The sequence below is a fragment of the Apaloderma vittatum genome, unplaced genomic scaffold (assembly GCF_000703405.1).
Source record: "Apaloderma vittatum isolate BGI_N311 unplaced genomic scaffold, ASM70340v1 scaffold20052, whole genome shotgun sequence".
Taxonomy (NCBI): Eukaryota; Metazoa; Chordata; class Aves; order Trogoniformes; family Trogonidae; genus Apaloderma; species Apaloderma vittatum.
This window is the reverse complement of record NW_009703315.1, coordinates 839-16,092: the sequence shown is the minus strand read 5'-3', so window position 1 is coordinate 16,092 and position 15,254 is coordinate 839. Positions and strand designations below refer to the sequence as shown.

The following is a 15,254-nucleotide window of genomic DNA, read 5'->3' as shown; positions in this document are numbered from 1 at the left end:
TCCCCCCCCGCGAGCCTGTCCTCCAGCCACTTCTTCCCCAGTCTTTAGCGCTGCCTGGGCTTATTGTGGCCAAAGTGTAGGACCCGGCACTTGTTATTGTCGAACTTCATCCCGCTGGCCTTGGCCCATTGACCCATCCCGTCCAGGTCCCTCTGCAGTGCTTTCCTACCCCCCGGCAGGTCAACACTTTCCCCCAGCTTGGTGTCATCTGCACATTTGCTAAGGGTAGACTCAATCCCCTCATCCAGGTTATCGATAAGAGATGTTCAATAGGACTGGGCCCTGTCCTGATCCTTGAAGGACACCGCTGGTCACTGGATGCAGCACCATTCACCACCACTCTCTGGGCTCAGTCGTCCAACCAGTTTTTACCCAGTGAACGGTGCATCTGTCCAAGCTGTGGGCTGTAAGGTTTTCCAGGAGGATGCTGTGGGAGACTGTGTCAGAGGCTTTGCTGAAATCAAGGCAGAGCACATCCACAGCCTTCCCCTCAGCCACTGGATGGGTCACTCAGTCAGAGAAGGAGATGAGATTGGTCAGGCAGGACCTTCCTTTCCTAAACCCGCGTTGGCTGGGCCTGATCCCCTGGTTGTCTTCTACATGCCACTTGATGGCACTCGGGATGATCTGCTCCACCGGCGAAAAGAGGTCCGTACCTCAGCTCTCGCCTTCGAGCTTGGGATGCTTTCTACAACAAACTCACCAAAGGGCATTTGGGTCATCCAGTGTCTGCCTCCGTCTCACCTTTCAGAGTGCTTCTGCCTTGTTTCTCCCTGCACTCCTGTCTCCTGGATGATCTCCAGCTTGCCCTGCTTCTCCATACACCCTGTCTTATCTCACCTCTTTCAGAGTAGGACAGATTTCAAAGTGGAAAAGCCAAGAACAGGAAAAGATTTCAATTCCTACTGCCTCCCAGCAATTCTTACGTTTCAATTTTCCCACCCACTTCCTTATCCCACTTCCAATCTCTTACTTCAACACATTCTCCGACGTGCGGTTTTAAGTAGGGCTCCCCCCACCTTGTCTCAGCCCTCGGGGTAAAGAGATGACAGAACATGCCCTTTCTTCCCTCCTCACAGCCTCGCTCCTCCAGCTCCACAGCTCCACGCTCCCCTGCTAGCTCCTGCTGTCCTCTAGCAAGGGAAACAGACACAAAGGGCAGCAGCGATGGAAAAAAAGGGTTGAAGTTCTTTTGGCTATTCCCCCATCACTGTCCACAACCATTTCAGAACCAGCAGCATGGACTACAACAGCTTGTACGATTCATCAACCTTCCAGAAAGAGCTAAAAGAAGAGAGTGCTGCCATACTTGTCAGAGATGGAGGAAGGTTGTCCAGACACCGCCACAGCACGGGCAGCGCTGTTTGCAGAGCTAAACCCACGGGCCACAGTGATGAACAGCACTGACACCAACTAAGCTTCGAGATGTCACACCAGCAGCTCAGAAGCCAGACATTTCAGACCCAGCGCCTGTTGGAGGCTGCTTCCAGACACAAAAACCAGCTCTGTAAGTCATGCTTTTCTGAGGACCTCCCGGTGTAACTGGGTTTTAGGAATAATTAAGTGCTGCAGAAAACGCCAGACTGTCCAGATTAATCTCGATTTCAGGTTGGGAACTAGACAGCAGAGGCCAAGTTGTCCTGCCTTCTAAGTCATCTCAGGAGTATCTCCTTGGCCATCTTATCACCGCGCGAGCGACGACACCATTATTCAATCTGACAGGCTGCTACAGAAACAAATGACAGCTCTCAGCCGCACTACCAGTGACTGATTTAAAGAGCAAACACATCGCCACCTTAACTGGTTTAGGAAGCAGTTTTTTTTCCGGACGGCGGGCCCAAAGACTGCCAGCAGTCCCCACCTGCTTCAGAAGGAAGAGAGTTTCTCAGGGACAGCGCTGCCATGGCACAGCGAGGAGGAATGAGAGAAAGGAACTCGGGGAACTCACCTGTCCGAGCCATCCTTCATGTGGACCTTGGCGTAAAGGACATCTGTCATGGCAGGGTCATCGTTCATGTACTCCACTCCTGCCACCTCCACAGTGAGGGGCTTGCCCCCAGCGATTTGGCTAAGATGCAAGAAATCTCCTTCATTAAAAAGCAAAGCATCACACCTGTTTTTGAAATACAGTATGTAGTGTAGCGCTCCTCACGCACACACTAAATGCTTGGTTTTACTATTGGAATGATATAAACTACTTTTTTTTTACTATAGTTAAACACAAAATTGAGGTTAAGGAGGATTTAAATGTTTTACAGACCATATGGTGCAGTGAACTCCACTGTGGAGTTCTCTTTCCTGTACCTTTCAGGTTGTTTGCACTGAAAACACCCAAATGGAAAAAGGCTCCCTAATTTCTAAAGCTCGAAAGACTACAGCTGCTATTGTCTCATCATATCAAGAAATACAGTAAAAACATTTGAATTCATACGCTCAGTATTTTAGACACACATTAAGTCAACTTGTCAGCATTCACAGGCCATCTCAATGCAAAGATCTCAATTTACATTTCAAAAAATCCATCAGCAGTAAAATGGTACAAGTCCTCATTCCAGAGCAGCTCCCACCTTCCCTGTGAAGAGAGTGATCGTGACACAAAGTCTCTAGCTCGTTGATTTTCACCGGGAGAAGTACTCGATGCAAAATGCAATTTTAAGTACATTTCAGCATCCACTTACAAATGCTGAAAGTAAATAGAGCTGTTTGAAAATCAGCTCCAGCTACTCTTGCAGGAAGAACAAAAGTGAAAACACATGCGGGATATAACATGCACTCCCACACCTGCAGGCACACTGCGAAGTGTATCTGCTTCCAAACACGCCGCCTCCCCGCTTTCGCCACCAGAACATCACGAGGAGGCAGGGCACCGCAGCCAAAGCTCCCTGCGAGCAAACGGCATCGTCTCGTTTCACGCCAGGGTCTCACAGAAAGCACAAGGAGCGTCTGGGCAGACACAGGTAACACCCACAAGCTCATAACGTGAGCGTGACTTTGTCCTAACCTTGCTCGCTTCTGGTGAGAGACTGCCTTTGAGATTCCCAAGGCTTCCCAGGTGGAATAAGGAGAGCATGGCTTCCCCTTCCAGTACGTTTACTGGGAGGAAAACAGCGCAAGGTGCTGTCACACACAGCACACTGAGAGCCCTGAGGCCGCATATTCTAAAAACGGTCCAAAAGGGCACTTTACATGGCACCGCCTGCATTTAGCAAATTAAATGAATGCTAACAAAGGTTTACATGGGTGGGAGTCTAAATTAACGTTCAGAGTATATTTATTTGGATGTGGCAGGGGAAATAACCTAAAGGTTACATTCAAGTGTTGATTCCTCCTCCGCTAAAGGAAATACAGAGTAAAGATTTTTCACTCCCTCGGTTCAATCCACTTAGGAGGAAGTTGGCACTTTCCAAATACTGTGGGCAGAGCCTTCCCCTGGAAACGCACTTGCATTTCTGTTCAACAACTGGAGCTGTCATTTTAAAGGCAGAGGTACAAATTTTGGCCATGAATTCATTCCCACAGGTATTAGCTGGCACAGCACGGCTAATTCTTCAGGCACCGAGGCAATAAAGAAAGAAAGAAGTAGCAAGGTTCCGCACTCTATGTGCAAAGGCTTTGCAGAAATAAATAAAGCAATCCCTCAGGCCAACTCTAATTTCTAAGCTGAACAGAGATAAGCTAATTACAGTGTCATTCAGCCACATTTACAGTTAAAGCCCTAACATCTGCAGCTCGGAGTTAATGGGCAGTGAGAAAGCCCCGGTCCTGGAGCAGCGCTGAACGGTTCAGACCGATTCCTCGCACAGCTCGTGCTGGTTTCCCTGCGCGCAGCTCCCCGCATCAAGAAATGCATGTCAAGGACACCTCAGCATCTGCTCTGAGGCAGGAGGGGAGCAGCGTGCCAGAGCCCACTGCAGGCAACGCACGAAGGCAACGCAGCTCGTCCCTCCCTCTGCAGCAGGCAGGGGACAACAGCGAAAATCGCTCGCGCCGAAATAACGGGGACACGTGTGGGAAAAATAAATAAGTAGAGCAGGTTTTCTGCGAATGCAGAGGGTTTGAGCTGGGCTGCAAGACGCTGTTAGGCTCTGTGACTGCTTGGTGATTTGCACTGCTCCCATTTTAAATATTTCAGCCTTTTTCTGAATTTCTAGAGTTGAGATAGACTATCAAGCTGCTTTTCACTTCGCTGTCCCTTGTCAAAGACAGCTTGCTGCTTTTCCCCCCACTCAAGCCCTTGGTGATGACATCCCTTTTTTGTCACTTACTCCACAAAGTCCTCTTTGCATTGCTGTAGGAGGTCACACGCTTTCTGGATCTCTCGTTCGCTGAGAAGTACCAGCGTCCCAAGAGTCAGGTGAAGCTTTGCAGGGTTCTGGAACAGGCTGCTGCTGACCCCATGATCCTACAAATCAGTCAATCAGTCAATATAAAGCGTCTTATCTCATGTACATCCCCCCACCCTCCCCTCCATCAGAAGGATAAATACTAAAGACAACAAGTACCAAGCCACTGGCACCAAATCTTTTCTCTCTGCATCTCTGGTTGGGTTGGTCGTGACCTGAAGTTGAAGAGAGCAACAAAATTTCACAGGCTTTGCCAGCAAGCGAGCTGAGCCTGGCAGGTGAGGCGCAGCCCCCACCGCCCGCATGCTCCCTGCCTGCCTTTTCATCGGAGCTGCCCAACAGCAGCTCGTTCCAACGAGGTCTAACTCAGGATCCAGGAACGGCAATGCTCACTCATGCGGGATTTTGAGAGGAGCCTTCCACAGCTGTCAAAGCAGCGGCTGCCATCAGCGATGAACTCAACACAAGGTGGCAGAGATTTAAAACTTAAGTCCATTTTTTGCGCAATAAAGCTGGAACCAGCTGTAGTGACAAGCTCTAAATGGTCTCTAAATCCTGTCTAAACACAGGTTGCACCTCACGACACAAGCACAGCTAATACCAGTCCTGATAATTACATTTTTCTTGTTCCCATGTGCCCTACAGTTTGCCGAGATGAATTTTCAATTGCCTTTATAAGAAGAGCTACGTGTTGTTGCTGGGGAAGAACTGTTCCCAGGTGGAGCAGTGGTTACACTCAGCTTTATAAAAAATGCTCTTTTGTTCCAGGATATTTATAAAAATACCTCGAGGACAGTTAACACACCCATATTAAAACAATTATTTCCACTTAGTGGCCATTTCCCACCAGCGCATTAAATAACCTCCACTTCTAATTCCAGAAGAAGCCGACATCATTTGCCGGGCCACTGAAGCCTTTCTCTGCCGGAAAAAAAAGCCCGCTGACTTGAGAAAGACCGCTTTGAAGCTTCTAGCTGTGCTTCAGAGTTGGAAATAAAATCTTTCAGATGTTTAAACACTGCAGTATCTCAGCCCATCAAGAGTTCAATGCCCCACATCTCACTCAGCATTTTTCACGTCTCATGACAACATCCCCGCTCTTTGCTTCGCAGCAATGCCCGCGGGCTGGCCTGGAGACACGGCAGCCTGCGACACGGAGGCCGAGGGCTCGCTCTGGCAGCTGCACACTGGCAAAGGGCGGCGACCCCCAGAAGAGAGTGAGCATGTACGCACCTTCCACCGCTGCTCATCACCTTATTGCTGACTGAAAGCCCAAATCGTACCACGCTAGCAGCAGCAAGGTGTGTTGCAAACCTCAGCACCCAAACAAGCACAGAGTAACTACCTCAGGCATATCAGGAGCAGAGCGTTTCACTTCTCCCCACCTTCTCCTCTCTGCCTTGTGGCTTCCTTTAACCCATCCTGCTGCTAACAGGCAGGACAGGACATGATTTCTCTCCGTCAGCCTTTTTTTCCCCAACAGCGTCTGCAGCCAGAGAAGACTTGGCCCATCACAAAACACCAGCTTGGCTAACAGAAACCGGGAGCAAGCTGCATTTCTCCTCGCCATGGAGGACCAATCGACGTCACTCCCACAGCACGCACAAATGACGTAAAATAATAGCGTGCAGGTCGGAAAGCAAAGGCCTTACTCTCACTCTCTGCCCCAAGATGGTTTGTACTCTAAACATCAATCTGCCCCAAAACCAGCATTTTTCCCCTGAGCTTTCCGACACCTGAGTGTGGGCTGAGAGCTGACAAAGCAGTAGCACGTCACCTCCACGAGCCACGCTACCGCTGCCGGGGAGACGAGCAGGGAAGAGAGGTGCACAGGGAGCTGGTCGAGACCTAGATATTACTCCTGGTTTACCGTCTAGTATTTCAGATACCTCCTAAAAATCCTGCTTACACCCCTGCTCTTTCACAGGCTGGCAGATCCCGCTTCTCCCACACATCAAATAGATGCTACATCAAAGCACGGAACAGGTGACGTTTCTGCGGGTGTCGTAGCAGCCCTTCATTGCTGGCTGCTGCTTGCTGAGGTGCAAAAAAATCCCAACAACTTGAACCCACTTATTCTAATCACAGATTAAGGACTGTTAACAGAAACTGTTGTGTCACCTCAAAGGAAGCTGTGCTGTCCATGGGTATCAGTCCTCTGCAACCTGACCAGCAGGGTCAGACAACAGCAGCCCAGTGCCTACAAATACGTGTTCATCACTGCTGCTAAGGAAAAATCACATTCTCCTCCAAAGACAACGTGCCCAAGAGATGGGATCTTGTCACCACTGGGATTTTACAGGTTCACGGACATCTTCCAAATACCTAAGGAACGCTCTTGAGGTAAGCAACAACCGTAAAAGCAGGAGTGAGGTTTGGCATCAGGGCTGGGCAGAGGGATTCACCAGGATCTAAGTCACACTCTCCGAGGGCCTCTCAGCGACAAGCAGAGTGCCAGGTAAGGGACACGAGGTGTCACAGCAGGGAATGCTCCTATTCCACAGGGGAATCGGAAAGCAGCGCATTTGAAGGAACTCGCTGGCAGATAGAAACACATAAAATAGGCTCCATCATCTCTCTGTAAAATTGAGTGTTCAAACTTGGGTTCTCTAAGGATGTACTAGGAGGCAGGAAGGATAACCCCTGAACACACCACCGGTACGTGACAACTGTCCATTTTAGCTAACACCTCGCCCCAAGGTTGCCCTGTCACGTTCAAAAAAATGACTTATTTCCAATCAGCCTAAAAAATCAATTTTTAAATCCCTCTGCCTACTTGGACTTCCACCTTTGCTCTCCTCCTTCAGAAAAGGCTTTGTCTGGAGTCTTCACCTCTCTTTGCAGAGCCCAAGCACACTGTTCCTCCAAATCTAAGGCCCTGTAGTAGGGAAGACATAGACCACAACACACTTCAGGCCTGACGAGGAAAAGGATCAAACTCCTTAGTTCTTCCTCTTCGGCTGCATCCTCTCTACTATCTGAAGAGCTTCCAGTGTTTGCAGACAGCTTTGTGTTTTCGTTTTGTCTTTTCTTTTTTCTTAATAGCAGGATACTGCATGCCAGCTATATGTCCTCTCCCACCCTGATCCACAAACAAAGGAGCAAGACAGAAAAACAGCATCTCCTCAGAACCGACTGAAGTGCTGCAGGCTGAAAAATCCCTCCCATTTTCTGTCCCTTCCACTCCGAGGTATAATATCTCGTTAGCAATGTTTGATACTTACAGGTTGCCATACATTACAGTAATCATATTTCTTTTCCGTGCTACATCTGCAGCCTGTTAAGACTGCAAAGGCTGCATTTGCACAGCTCTAAAAGACCCAACCGTGATTTTTCACAGTGATATCACTGCAAAGTCTCTTTCCTTTTCCACCTGCATAGGGAGACAGGCATTCCAGTCCTCCTCACTCTTACACGACTGTGTGAGGAGACTTCCAAGGTCATCCAGTCATCCGGCCCTCCCACTGCACCACATCAGTAATGAGCCTGTCCAGGTGAGCCACCTCCCTGTATTTATATGGAATTAGCCTCAAAAAAGCCTCCCCTCGGCCCTGCCTCATTTGCTGGCAGCTCTGACCATACCATAGCCTGAATGATACCTGAAGCTTTCCATATTTCAACGCGAGGTTCATCTTTATAAAAGGTCTTAAAGATATACTAAAAAAAAAAAAAAAAGTCAGAAGGCAAATACCCACCAACGTAACCCGATGCTGTAAAATATAAATGAATGGTTGTCATGGTAACTGCTTCAGAGAGAAATAAGAGTCCTACACAAATGCTCAACGGCCAGAAGAAATCCTCGCACGTGCACAGCCGGTCCTTCCCCTTCCTTACTGTTTTCACCGAGCTTCACCCGAAGACTGGAGTTTACCTAATCCTGCAAATTGCAATAGGAAGAGAAGTGTGTCGCTTCTCTTGCTGAAACCCACTCGGATTTCTCCCGGCACCCTGAGAAATCCCATTGCTTTGGACAAATCTGTAAGCTCTCTTACTGCTCTGTGAGGCACAGTTTTGAATTACTGTTTTTCATTACTGATGTGCTTTCTCGCAGACCCTGCTGTGAGATAAAGTGGTATTAGAGTGGCATCACCGGCTGGTGGAGTGATTGAGAGACATACAGGGCTGCAATATACTCCTTGTACTAACAGGCAGCAATATATCCAGAAACCCTTTCGCGAATACCAGGAGAAGGAAGGGCAGAACAATCAAGCACTGTATATTCCTACGTCATATATACATGAACCCCAAATACCTGCTACTGATCAGACAGATATTCTCAGGTAGCTCCTTTTGAACACGAGTGACACCATTGGGGAAAGCACCAAGAAAAATCTATGAACATGTTTCTAAGTGGCTGGCAGACCTCCCCACATGCCCAAGGATGCAAACTGATGCTTAAGAGTGAGCAAGAGGCAAACAACGCGACAGACAGATCAGGAGAGGTCTGGAGAGTGAGTAAGATCACCAGCCGACGCCGGGCCAACAAAGGGCTGCAGAGATGCAACTAAACCAGCAGGCAGGAAGGAGAAGAGCTAGTCCTGTGCGAGGTCGGCGTGTTGGAGGATTAAAGACATGGGATGAGAGCACGAATGACAAAACTAGCTGTGAAGATGAATAAGAGAGGCCACATCTTAGAGATGTGACACTGATTCACCTGACGCTGAGGCAGCCTGGAAGCCAGAACCCAGCAAGGCGTAAGGGATGACACCGAGGTTACCGCCCTGCGCAGCAGGCAGGTCTGGTTTTGTGGTCCACGGGGAGGGACAAGGGATGCCCACGAGACCTGCTGGCAGACAGCTAGAAGGAGGAGGAGCATCACATAAGTGCAGTGCAGGATGCCAAGGCTTCACGCAGAGCAGGGTCAGATCTCGAGGGAGATAAGTGAAATAACAGTAGCAGCCATAAGCCTACACAAAAGGGGATAAAGGGCACAAGGAACACCAGACAGAGCAGAAGTCTCAGTCAAGGGCCAAGAGCACAAACAGCCACCACCAGAGCCCCACACTGAAGTTACCAGCCCCCAAAGAGTCGCTTCTCTCCTCATACCTTGTGTGGTGTGTCCCCACACAAGGGCTGGAACTAGAAACCAACACAGGGAGCCAGGCCACCACTGAGGTAAGCCTGAGGGCTGGCATTCCACCCTGTTCAGTCAATGCTTTCTCAGGCTAATGTTTCCATCCCCCTGTCTTCAGGGCTTTCCTTTAATAAAGGTAAGCTTTAATCTGTTGCTGGCTAATGGGGATAGACAATCAGGTCAGTGATATCTTCCTAGCCAGAAGAAAGGGTGCTCACGGCATTGCACTGATTGCTAGTCCCTGGATCTGTTGGCCAATTTCAGTTGTAGGTGGAAATCCAAGTGAAGGAAGGCTCCTAAAATGTCATGGAAATAGGCAACGGGGTGGAGAAGAGAGACTTAAATCACAACTGCCAAGAAAGACAAGACGGCAAAGCCAGCTCAGTTCTGCTCTTGGGGATGAGATGATCAAAACGCAAGTGACCACGAAAACTTGAGCAAGAACTCCTGTCTCCCTAGATATCAGATAACTGACACCGACAGCATGAAGACACAGGAATCGGAACGGCTTAAACTGTGTCATCAGCAAGATTGTACTTCCCCCTTCCAAAAGCACAAGCAGAAGTGACAGACAGGAAAGTAAGAATATCAGCCCACGAAACTGCGCCGTGTGTTTGCAATCTAACCTGAAGCAGCCACCAAGACGAACTTGTCTCTCTTGCCTAGAGGTGTCCTGCCAGCAGACTCAGAGGACACAGGAATTTAATGATACCATCATCTCTCCTCAGCCCGGCCCTGCGCATTGACACAGCACTTCCGTCAAACGAGAAGCACGCTAAGATAAAACAGTGAATACACAGCTTTCCCTTCATTCTGCTCCTGATTTCTCCATGCCTACTTATTTCCTGCTGCTCTCAAGGCATGATCTGAAGGTAAGCAGGAGGGCCTGTCAGCATAAAGTCTTCTGGGGGAGAAGGGAAGTGATTAGATTTGCAGGATTGGCATATTCTGCCAAGTCATTTCTCGCTCAGCTCCAGTAGTGACACCCGGCTTCCTTTGCCGTCAGTAATTAAAAGAAAAGCGAAAGAGAAGCGGCAGCAAACTTGTGAATTCCTACCTGGTTTCACAGTCACGCATAAACCATATAAAACACAGAAAGGTCCACTATATTATTTAGTGGCTTTCCTACTAAAAACAAAACCAAACCAAACTAAACAAAAAGCCCCAACACTCTTTTGCATCTTAGCTATCCTCCCACCTAGGAAAACCTCTAAGGAGAACAAAATTTTTTCTAACAATTTGCTAAGTAAGCTGTTCCACTTTTCAGAAAATTTCACAACAGCACTCAACAAATTCACAGCAGATATGCCTACTTAAGTAAAAGGCATGTTAAAAGTACATTCCTAGGAGGGAGAGGGAGAGGGAGAGGCCTTCATGGAAGACACCAAAAAGCCGTCTCGAAAAATGAAATGGCACTCTGCTGAAGGGCTTCCACTTAATTTTAATTCTCTTGTGGTTCCCTACCTTCGAGCATTTCTCCAATACTTCCTCCTTGAACTGCAAGAACTTCTCCTGGATGGCGGGCTGGTTGAGAGCAAAGGACAGGAAGTGCGTGAAGGGCTGCTTCTTACGGAAGCTGTCCAGCAGAACATCGATCCGCGTCCGGGCAGAGATGACGCCGCTGCGAAGCTGCCCTGTAATCACTACAAGGAAACAAAGCAACACCTGGCTGGTTTATGCGAAGCCGCAGTGGGACTACTGACACTTGCGCCCACGGAAAATGACGAGTAATTAAATGGATCACCATTTAAAATGATACTTATCCGTGGCCTTGAAAATATCAGTATTGGAGGATATTGCGAAGGTAAGAACATTTCACCCAGGAGGTGCCAGGAGGGAATTAGAGAAACCTGCACAGCAGCACCTCTCTGCTGTCAGCCCCAGGCTCACTGAAGAAGCATTAGCGATTAAACTCCCCCACTATGCACAGAGAAATTTGGCCAGACTCCCCGCTTGATTTAAAACGCCTGGCACGGCTGTGCTTTCCTCTGGAAAGACAGGATGATGGGATCAAAAGTATCCCCTCCCTCTCAGGAAAGTCAGCTCTGAATGCCTGAAAAACAATAACTAAGAGTCTATCATTTCAGTGGCTCTTCAGATTTGTAGAGCATTACTTCAAGTTTTCATAAAGGCAGCCAAAGTGAAAGAGGGGAAAAAAAAATAAATCTATCAGAGATCGAGATGGCCTCTATCGTTTGTGCACGCACTTCAAGGCACCAAACAGAGAACACTTGAGCTTGAAAGGAAAGAACCGCAAGGAGCAAAATTTTCTCAGCTTCCTATTATTACATGTTTTCAACATCTCTCAACCTTCCTAATAGTCCTTCATGGTTCTCAGGAAGAAGTCAAACCCCACTTCTTGAGAAGTGCTGCCACGCCGCTGTGCAGCACCACAGCTGGATCCCCCCGGCACTTACTCCTCACAGCTCTGTCACCAACACACCCGCACGCGGTGTCACTTATCACCGAAGCAGCCCGAGGGGCCCTCCAGATCTCCGCTCAGGCGGAAACCCGCACGGGCCGGCCCTCGTGAGCGACACCTCCCTTCTCTGTAAGTCACTAGAAGTGATGAGAAGGAACATACGGTACAAGAAAGGCTGCTCTCGCTATCAAGATCAAGTGCCAACACCAGAAACACAGCAACGTCATCGAAACGCTTAAAGCAGATGCTGAAGTTTATTTCGTGCACAAATATAGAACACGGTAACTTTTTTTGGATGTACAGGACAGTTTCTTATTAATGAAAATGGTATTATTTAAAAAAACTAAACGAAAAGAATACAACACATTGAGGCCCAAGGTTCTCAAGCCAGTCATTTAAGGCTCAAAGTGACTTCAGTGAGACTACTCACAGGCTTAAAAGAGATTTTTTTTTTCTCCTCAAAAAAGCCTTACACTGTTTTATAAGGATGTATAGGCAGAAAAAATACAACTCAGGAGAACAGTGTTTTTTCCCAGGGTCACACAGTGAGTCAGTGCCATGTCAGCAGCAGAAATTAAAGGAAAACCATCTCCTCTATGCCCTCTCCGCTCAAACCGTGTCTGTACACAAGCCGATGAGAGAACAGCCATTTCATACACGTTAAACTCACCAATTTCTCCTTCCACTCCAGGCTTGGGAATGCTGATGGAGGTTCGAGTTTCTGTTTCTAGTCTCTTCTTGGTCTCTCCTTTCTTCCCAATGATGTACCTGGAAGCATAAAAGCGCAAGAGAATCACTCACATGGCGTTGCTGGGTTGCCCCCTGTCAAGCACAACCAGCGAGTGAATCGACCACGTCAGGAGGAAGGAGCCCGGCTCCGAGCTGACCCCAGGTTATCTCCGTGCTAGACGGATGCATGCGCACAGCTCCACGGGACTCCAGGACTGCCAGGATCCCACGCGTGACCAGTCCAAGACCACAGGACAATGCTGAGCTGTGGCTCACAACTCCCTCGAGCTAAAACGAGTCAGTCAATCCGTGACAGCTTTGGCCAAACACATCCTGCTACAACTTATTCTGCAGCTGGGCTATCCCTTTTCCTCCCATTACTCCAGCTGACGAGGAATTAAGGGCAACTTTTCAGCTTTTTGCTAGCATCCAAATACACAGCAAAACGTTTTTCCTTTTCTACTTTTCAGTGAAGCTGTTCAACCAATAAAACTGTCAAAAATCAGCAAATAAAGCTTTGAACACTGCAGGCTCCCAGTAAACATCGAATTGGAGTCAACAGTCGACTCCAGTCGCACGGGCTTTCTCTCAAGGCTTCGGCAAACTCCCCCCGCCAGGCTGCTCGCCCCAGCTCTTCCTGCCCTTCTCCCACCCTCCTCGACACTTTTATGTTCAAGGGAAGAGCTGCTCAAAAACTCTCCTGCCAGCAAGAAAGCACCACGTGCTGTCCCTGTCACAGGGAAGGCGAGGAGTCAAGCGTGGCACAGCCGCACAAGAAAGGCATCGCTAGTTTTCCCTTCTCAAGTGCTAAAAACCTGCACCCACAAACCAGAATACATTTCGGAGTTCCAGCGCTTACCCTGACCTCGAAAGAAAAATTCCATGCTCGCCCACTTCCTCAGCTGGCGGCAACTCAAACAAACCAGAAACACCCAGGCTCACTTGTATAATGGGCTGGGAACCTCCACTGTGCACTGGAAGCCCTTCTCAGTCTCTTCCACCACAAAGGCATCACAAGGTTCATCTGCACAGTCACCAGGGCCTAGCGGGAAAAAAAAAATTAAAAAAAATATCACAACAGACCTTGTGCAACCTCTGTCAAGTTCGGCAGTGCTTTATAGAGGACAGTCTTGCAGCCACCTTCTCCCAAGGTTAAACAGAGGAAGAAACGGGCTTGTCTGCGCAGCGGCTAACTGCTTTCTATTTCAGCTTGCTCTGGAAAACCTAACAACTGCTTCTAAATCCACCGAGCTGTGAGGTGTGGGAAAGCAGCGGTTACAGCTGAGATTTTCTCTCAACTGGAAGTTGTGCAACCACCCGCTGGGAACAGTCTCTTCTCCCAGCAGGATGGAAGTCACCAGCCCACTCAGAGACCCGAGCGGGAGAGGAACAGGACAGGACAGCCACGGACCGTTGGAGAAACAACAGCTGAGCCCTTCCGTGTCCACAGCTCACACAGAACTACAACAGACATACGGGCAGAAAGATAAAGTAAAATGCATCAGAACAGGAAGGATTTTGCCCCCCAGAATAGGTTAACACCTTGCAAAAGCCACATTGGAGGAGGCCAGTTCTTCACGTGGCAAACATCGCAAAGGACAGAGAATCTTTAGTGAGCAGCTTCCATTCCTGCCATACCTGCAAATAACCACGCTACCAAAAGGAAAGGTGCTCCAGGAACCTGGAGAAAACAGATCTGTGGAGCTCATTTTTCCCCCCTCACCTTTCAGGGAAATCTTTCACAGCCAGCAAACGTAAGTGACAGCAGCGCGGTGACCCAAACCCTCAGCCGGTAACCAGGATTACGTCCACTCTTCAGTCAGCAGGATCAATTCAAGGAGCAGCGCAAAGCATTTTTCTCCCTCTTGGATACTTTGCTCCACCACACAGGCAGGTCCCTGAGCACGCCAAGACACCCGAGGGGACACTGAGAGATCCCTGATGCCGGTGCTTTCAACCACAGCAGCACCACAGTCACCCTTTACCTGCGCAGAAATCCTCCTCCTCCTCCTCACGCTGCTGGGCCTGTTCTTGAATAAGATTCTTTCTATACACTCGCCCCTCGATCTTTATCAGGGTGGGCCGCAGAACATCCATACCGTTCCTCCTCCTGATGCAAAAACAAAGACAGCTTTGATAACTTACACCAAGGCAAGGTACGTTCCGACGTTTCCCTGCAGATAATTTGTACAAGGCATGAGAGCAAGGTCTGTACCTCCAGAAGAGCAGTAACTCCTCCTACGAGAGGCTTCAGAAAGGCACTATCTCCCCCCAAATTTATGTCACTCGAAGAGTAACTTCATGAGAACTTACAAGTCCACTTCTTGTCAGCTCATAAAGCACAGTCAAATAAACCCAGAAGATTGGAGCAATGCAAGATACACAATGAACCATGAGGGGTTCTGCCTCCTGCAAGGAAAACGGCAATCGATCGCTGACCTCTCTAAAACTCACAGGTTTTAGCTCACAACTCCCTGAAGCCTCGGTCGATGTGCCGATTCAGCGCTGCTCAGGGTTCTGAACCGTTTCACTTCAATTATCTCCCACCAGAGACCCCAGACCCTCACCAGGATTCCCCTACAACAGGGATCTCTCTCGAAACACCTGACACCCAGCCCTAGTTTCTCCAAGGCCTAAGGACCTTTTCAAAACCAAACTCAATTCCACGGCTCTGCTCGGGGAGCGG

The 15,254-nt window shown here is 48.8% G+C and overlaps 1 protein-coding gene across 1 annotated transcript in view; it reads right to left on the bottom strand.

Moving 5' to 3' along the window:
• The window catches only part of ASCC1 (activating signal cointegrator 1 complex subunit 1), a 34,047-nt gene extending 19,176 nt beyond the window's left edge, over window positions 1-14,871 (bottom strand). The window contains exons 1-7 of the mRNA XM_009864599.1: window positions 14,855-14,871; window positions 14,554-14,675; window positions 13,511-13,610; window positions 12,510-12,607; window positions 10,882-11,060; window positions 4,266-4,402; window positions 1,949-2,068 (exon numbers count right to left, since the gene is read on the bottom strand). Of these exons, the coding sequence (XP_009862901.1) occupies window positions 1,949-2,068; window positions 4,266-4,402; window positions 10,882-11,060; window positions 12,510-12,607; window positions 13,511-13,610; window positions 14,554-14,675; window positions 14,855-14,871 (773 nt within the window). The remainder of the gene's footprint in view (window positions 1-1,948; window positions 2,069-4,265; window positions 4,403-10,881; window positions 11,061-12,509; window positions 12,608-13,510; window positions 13,611-14,553; window positions 14,676-14,854) is intronic.
• Window positions 14,872-15,254: the final 383 nt, after the last annotated feature.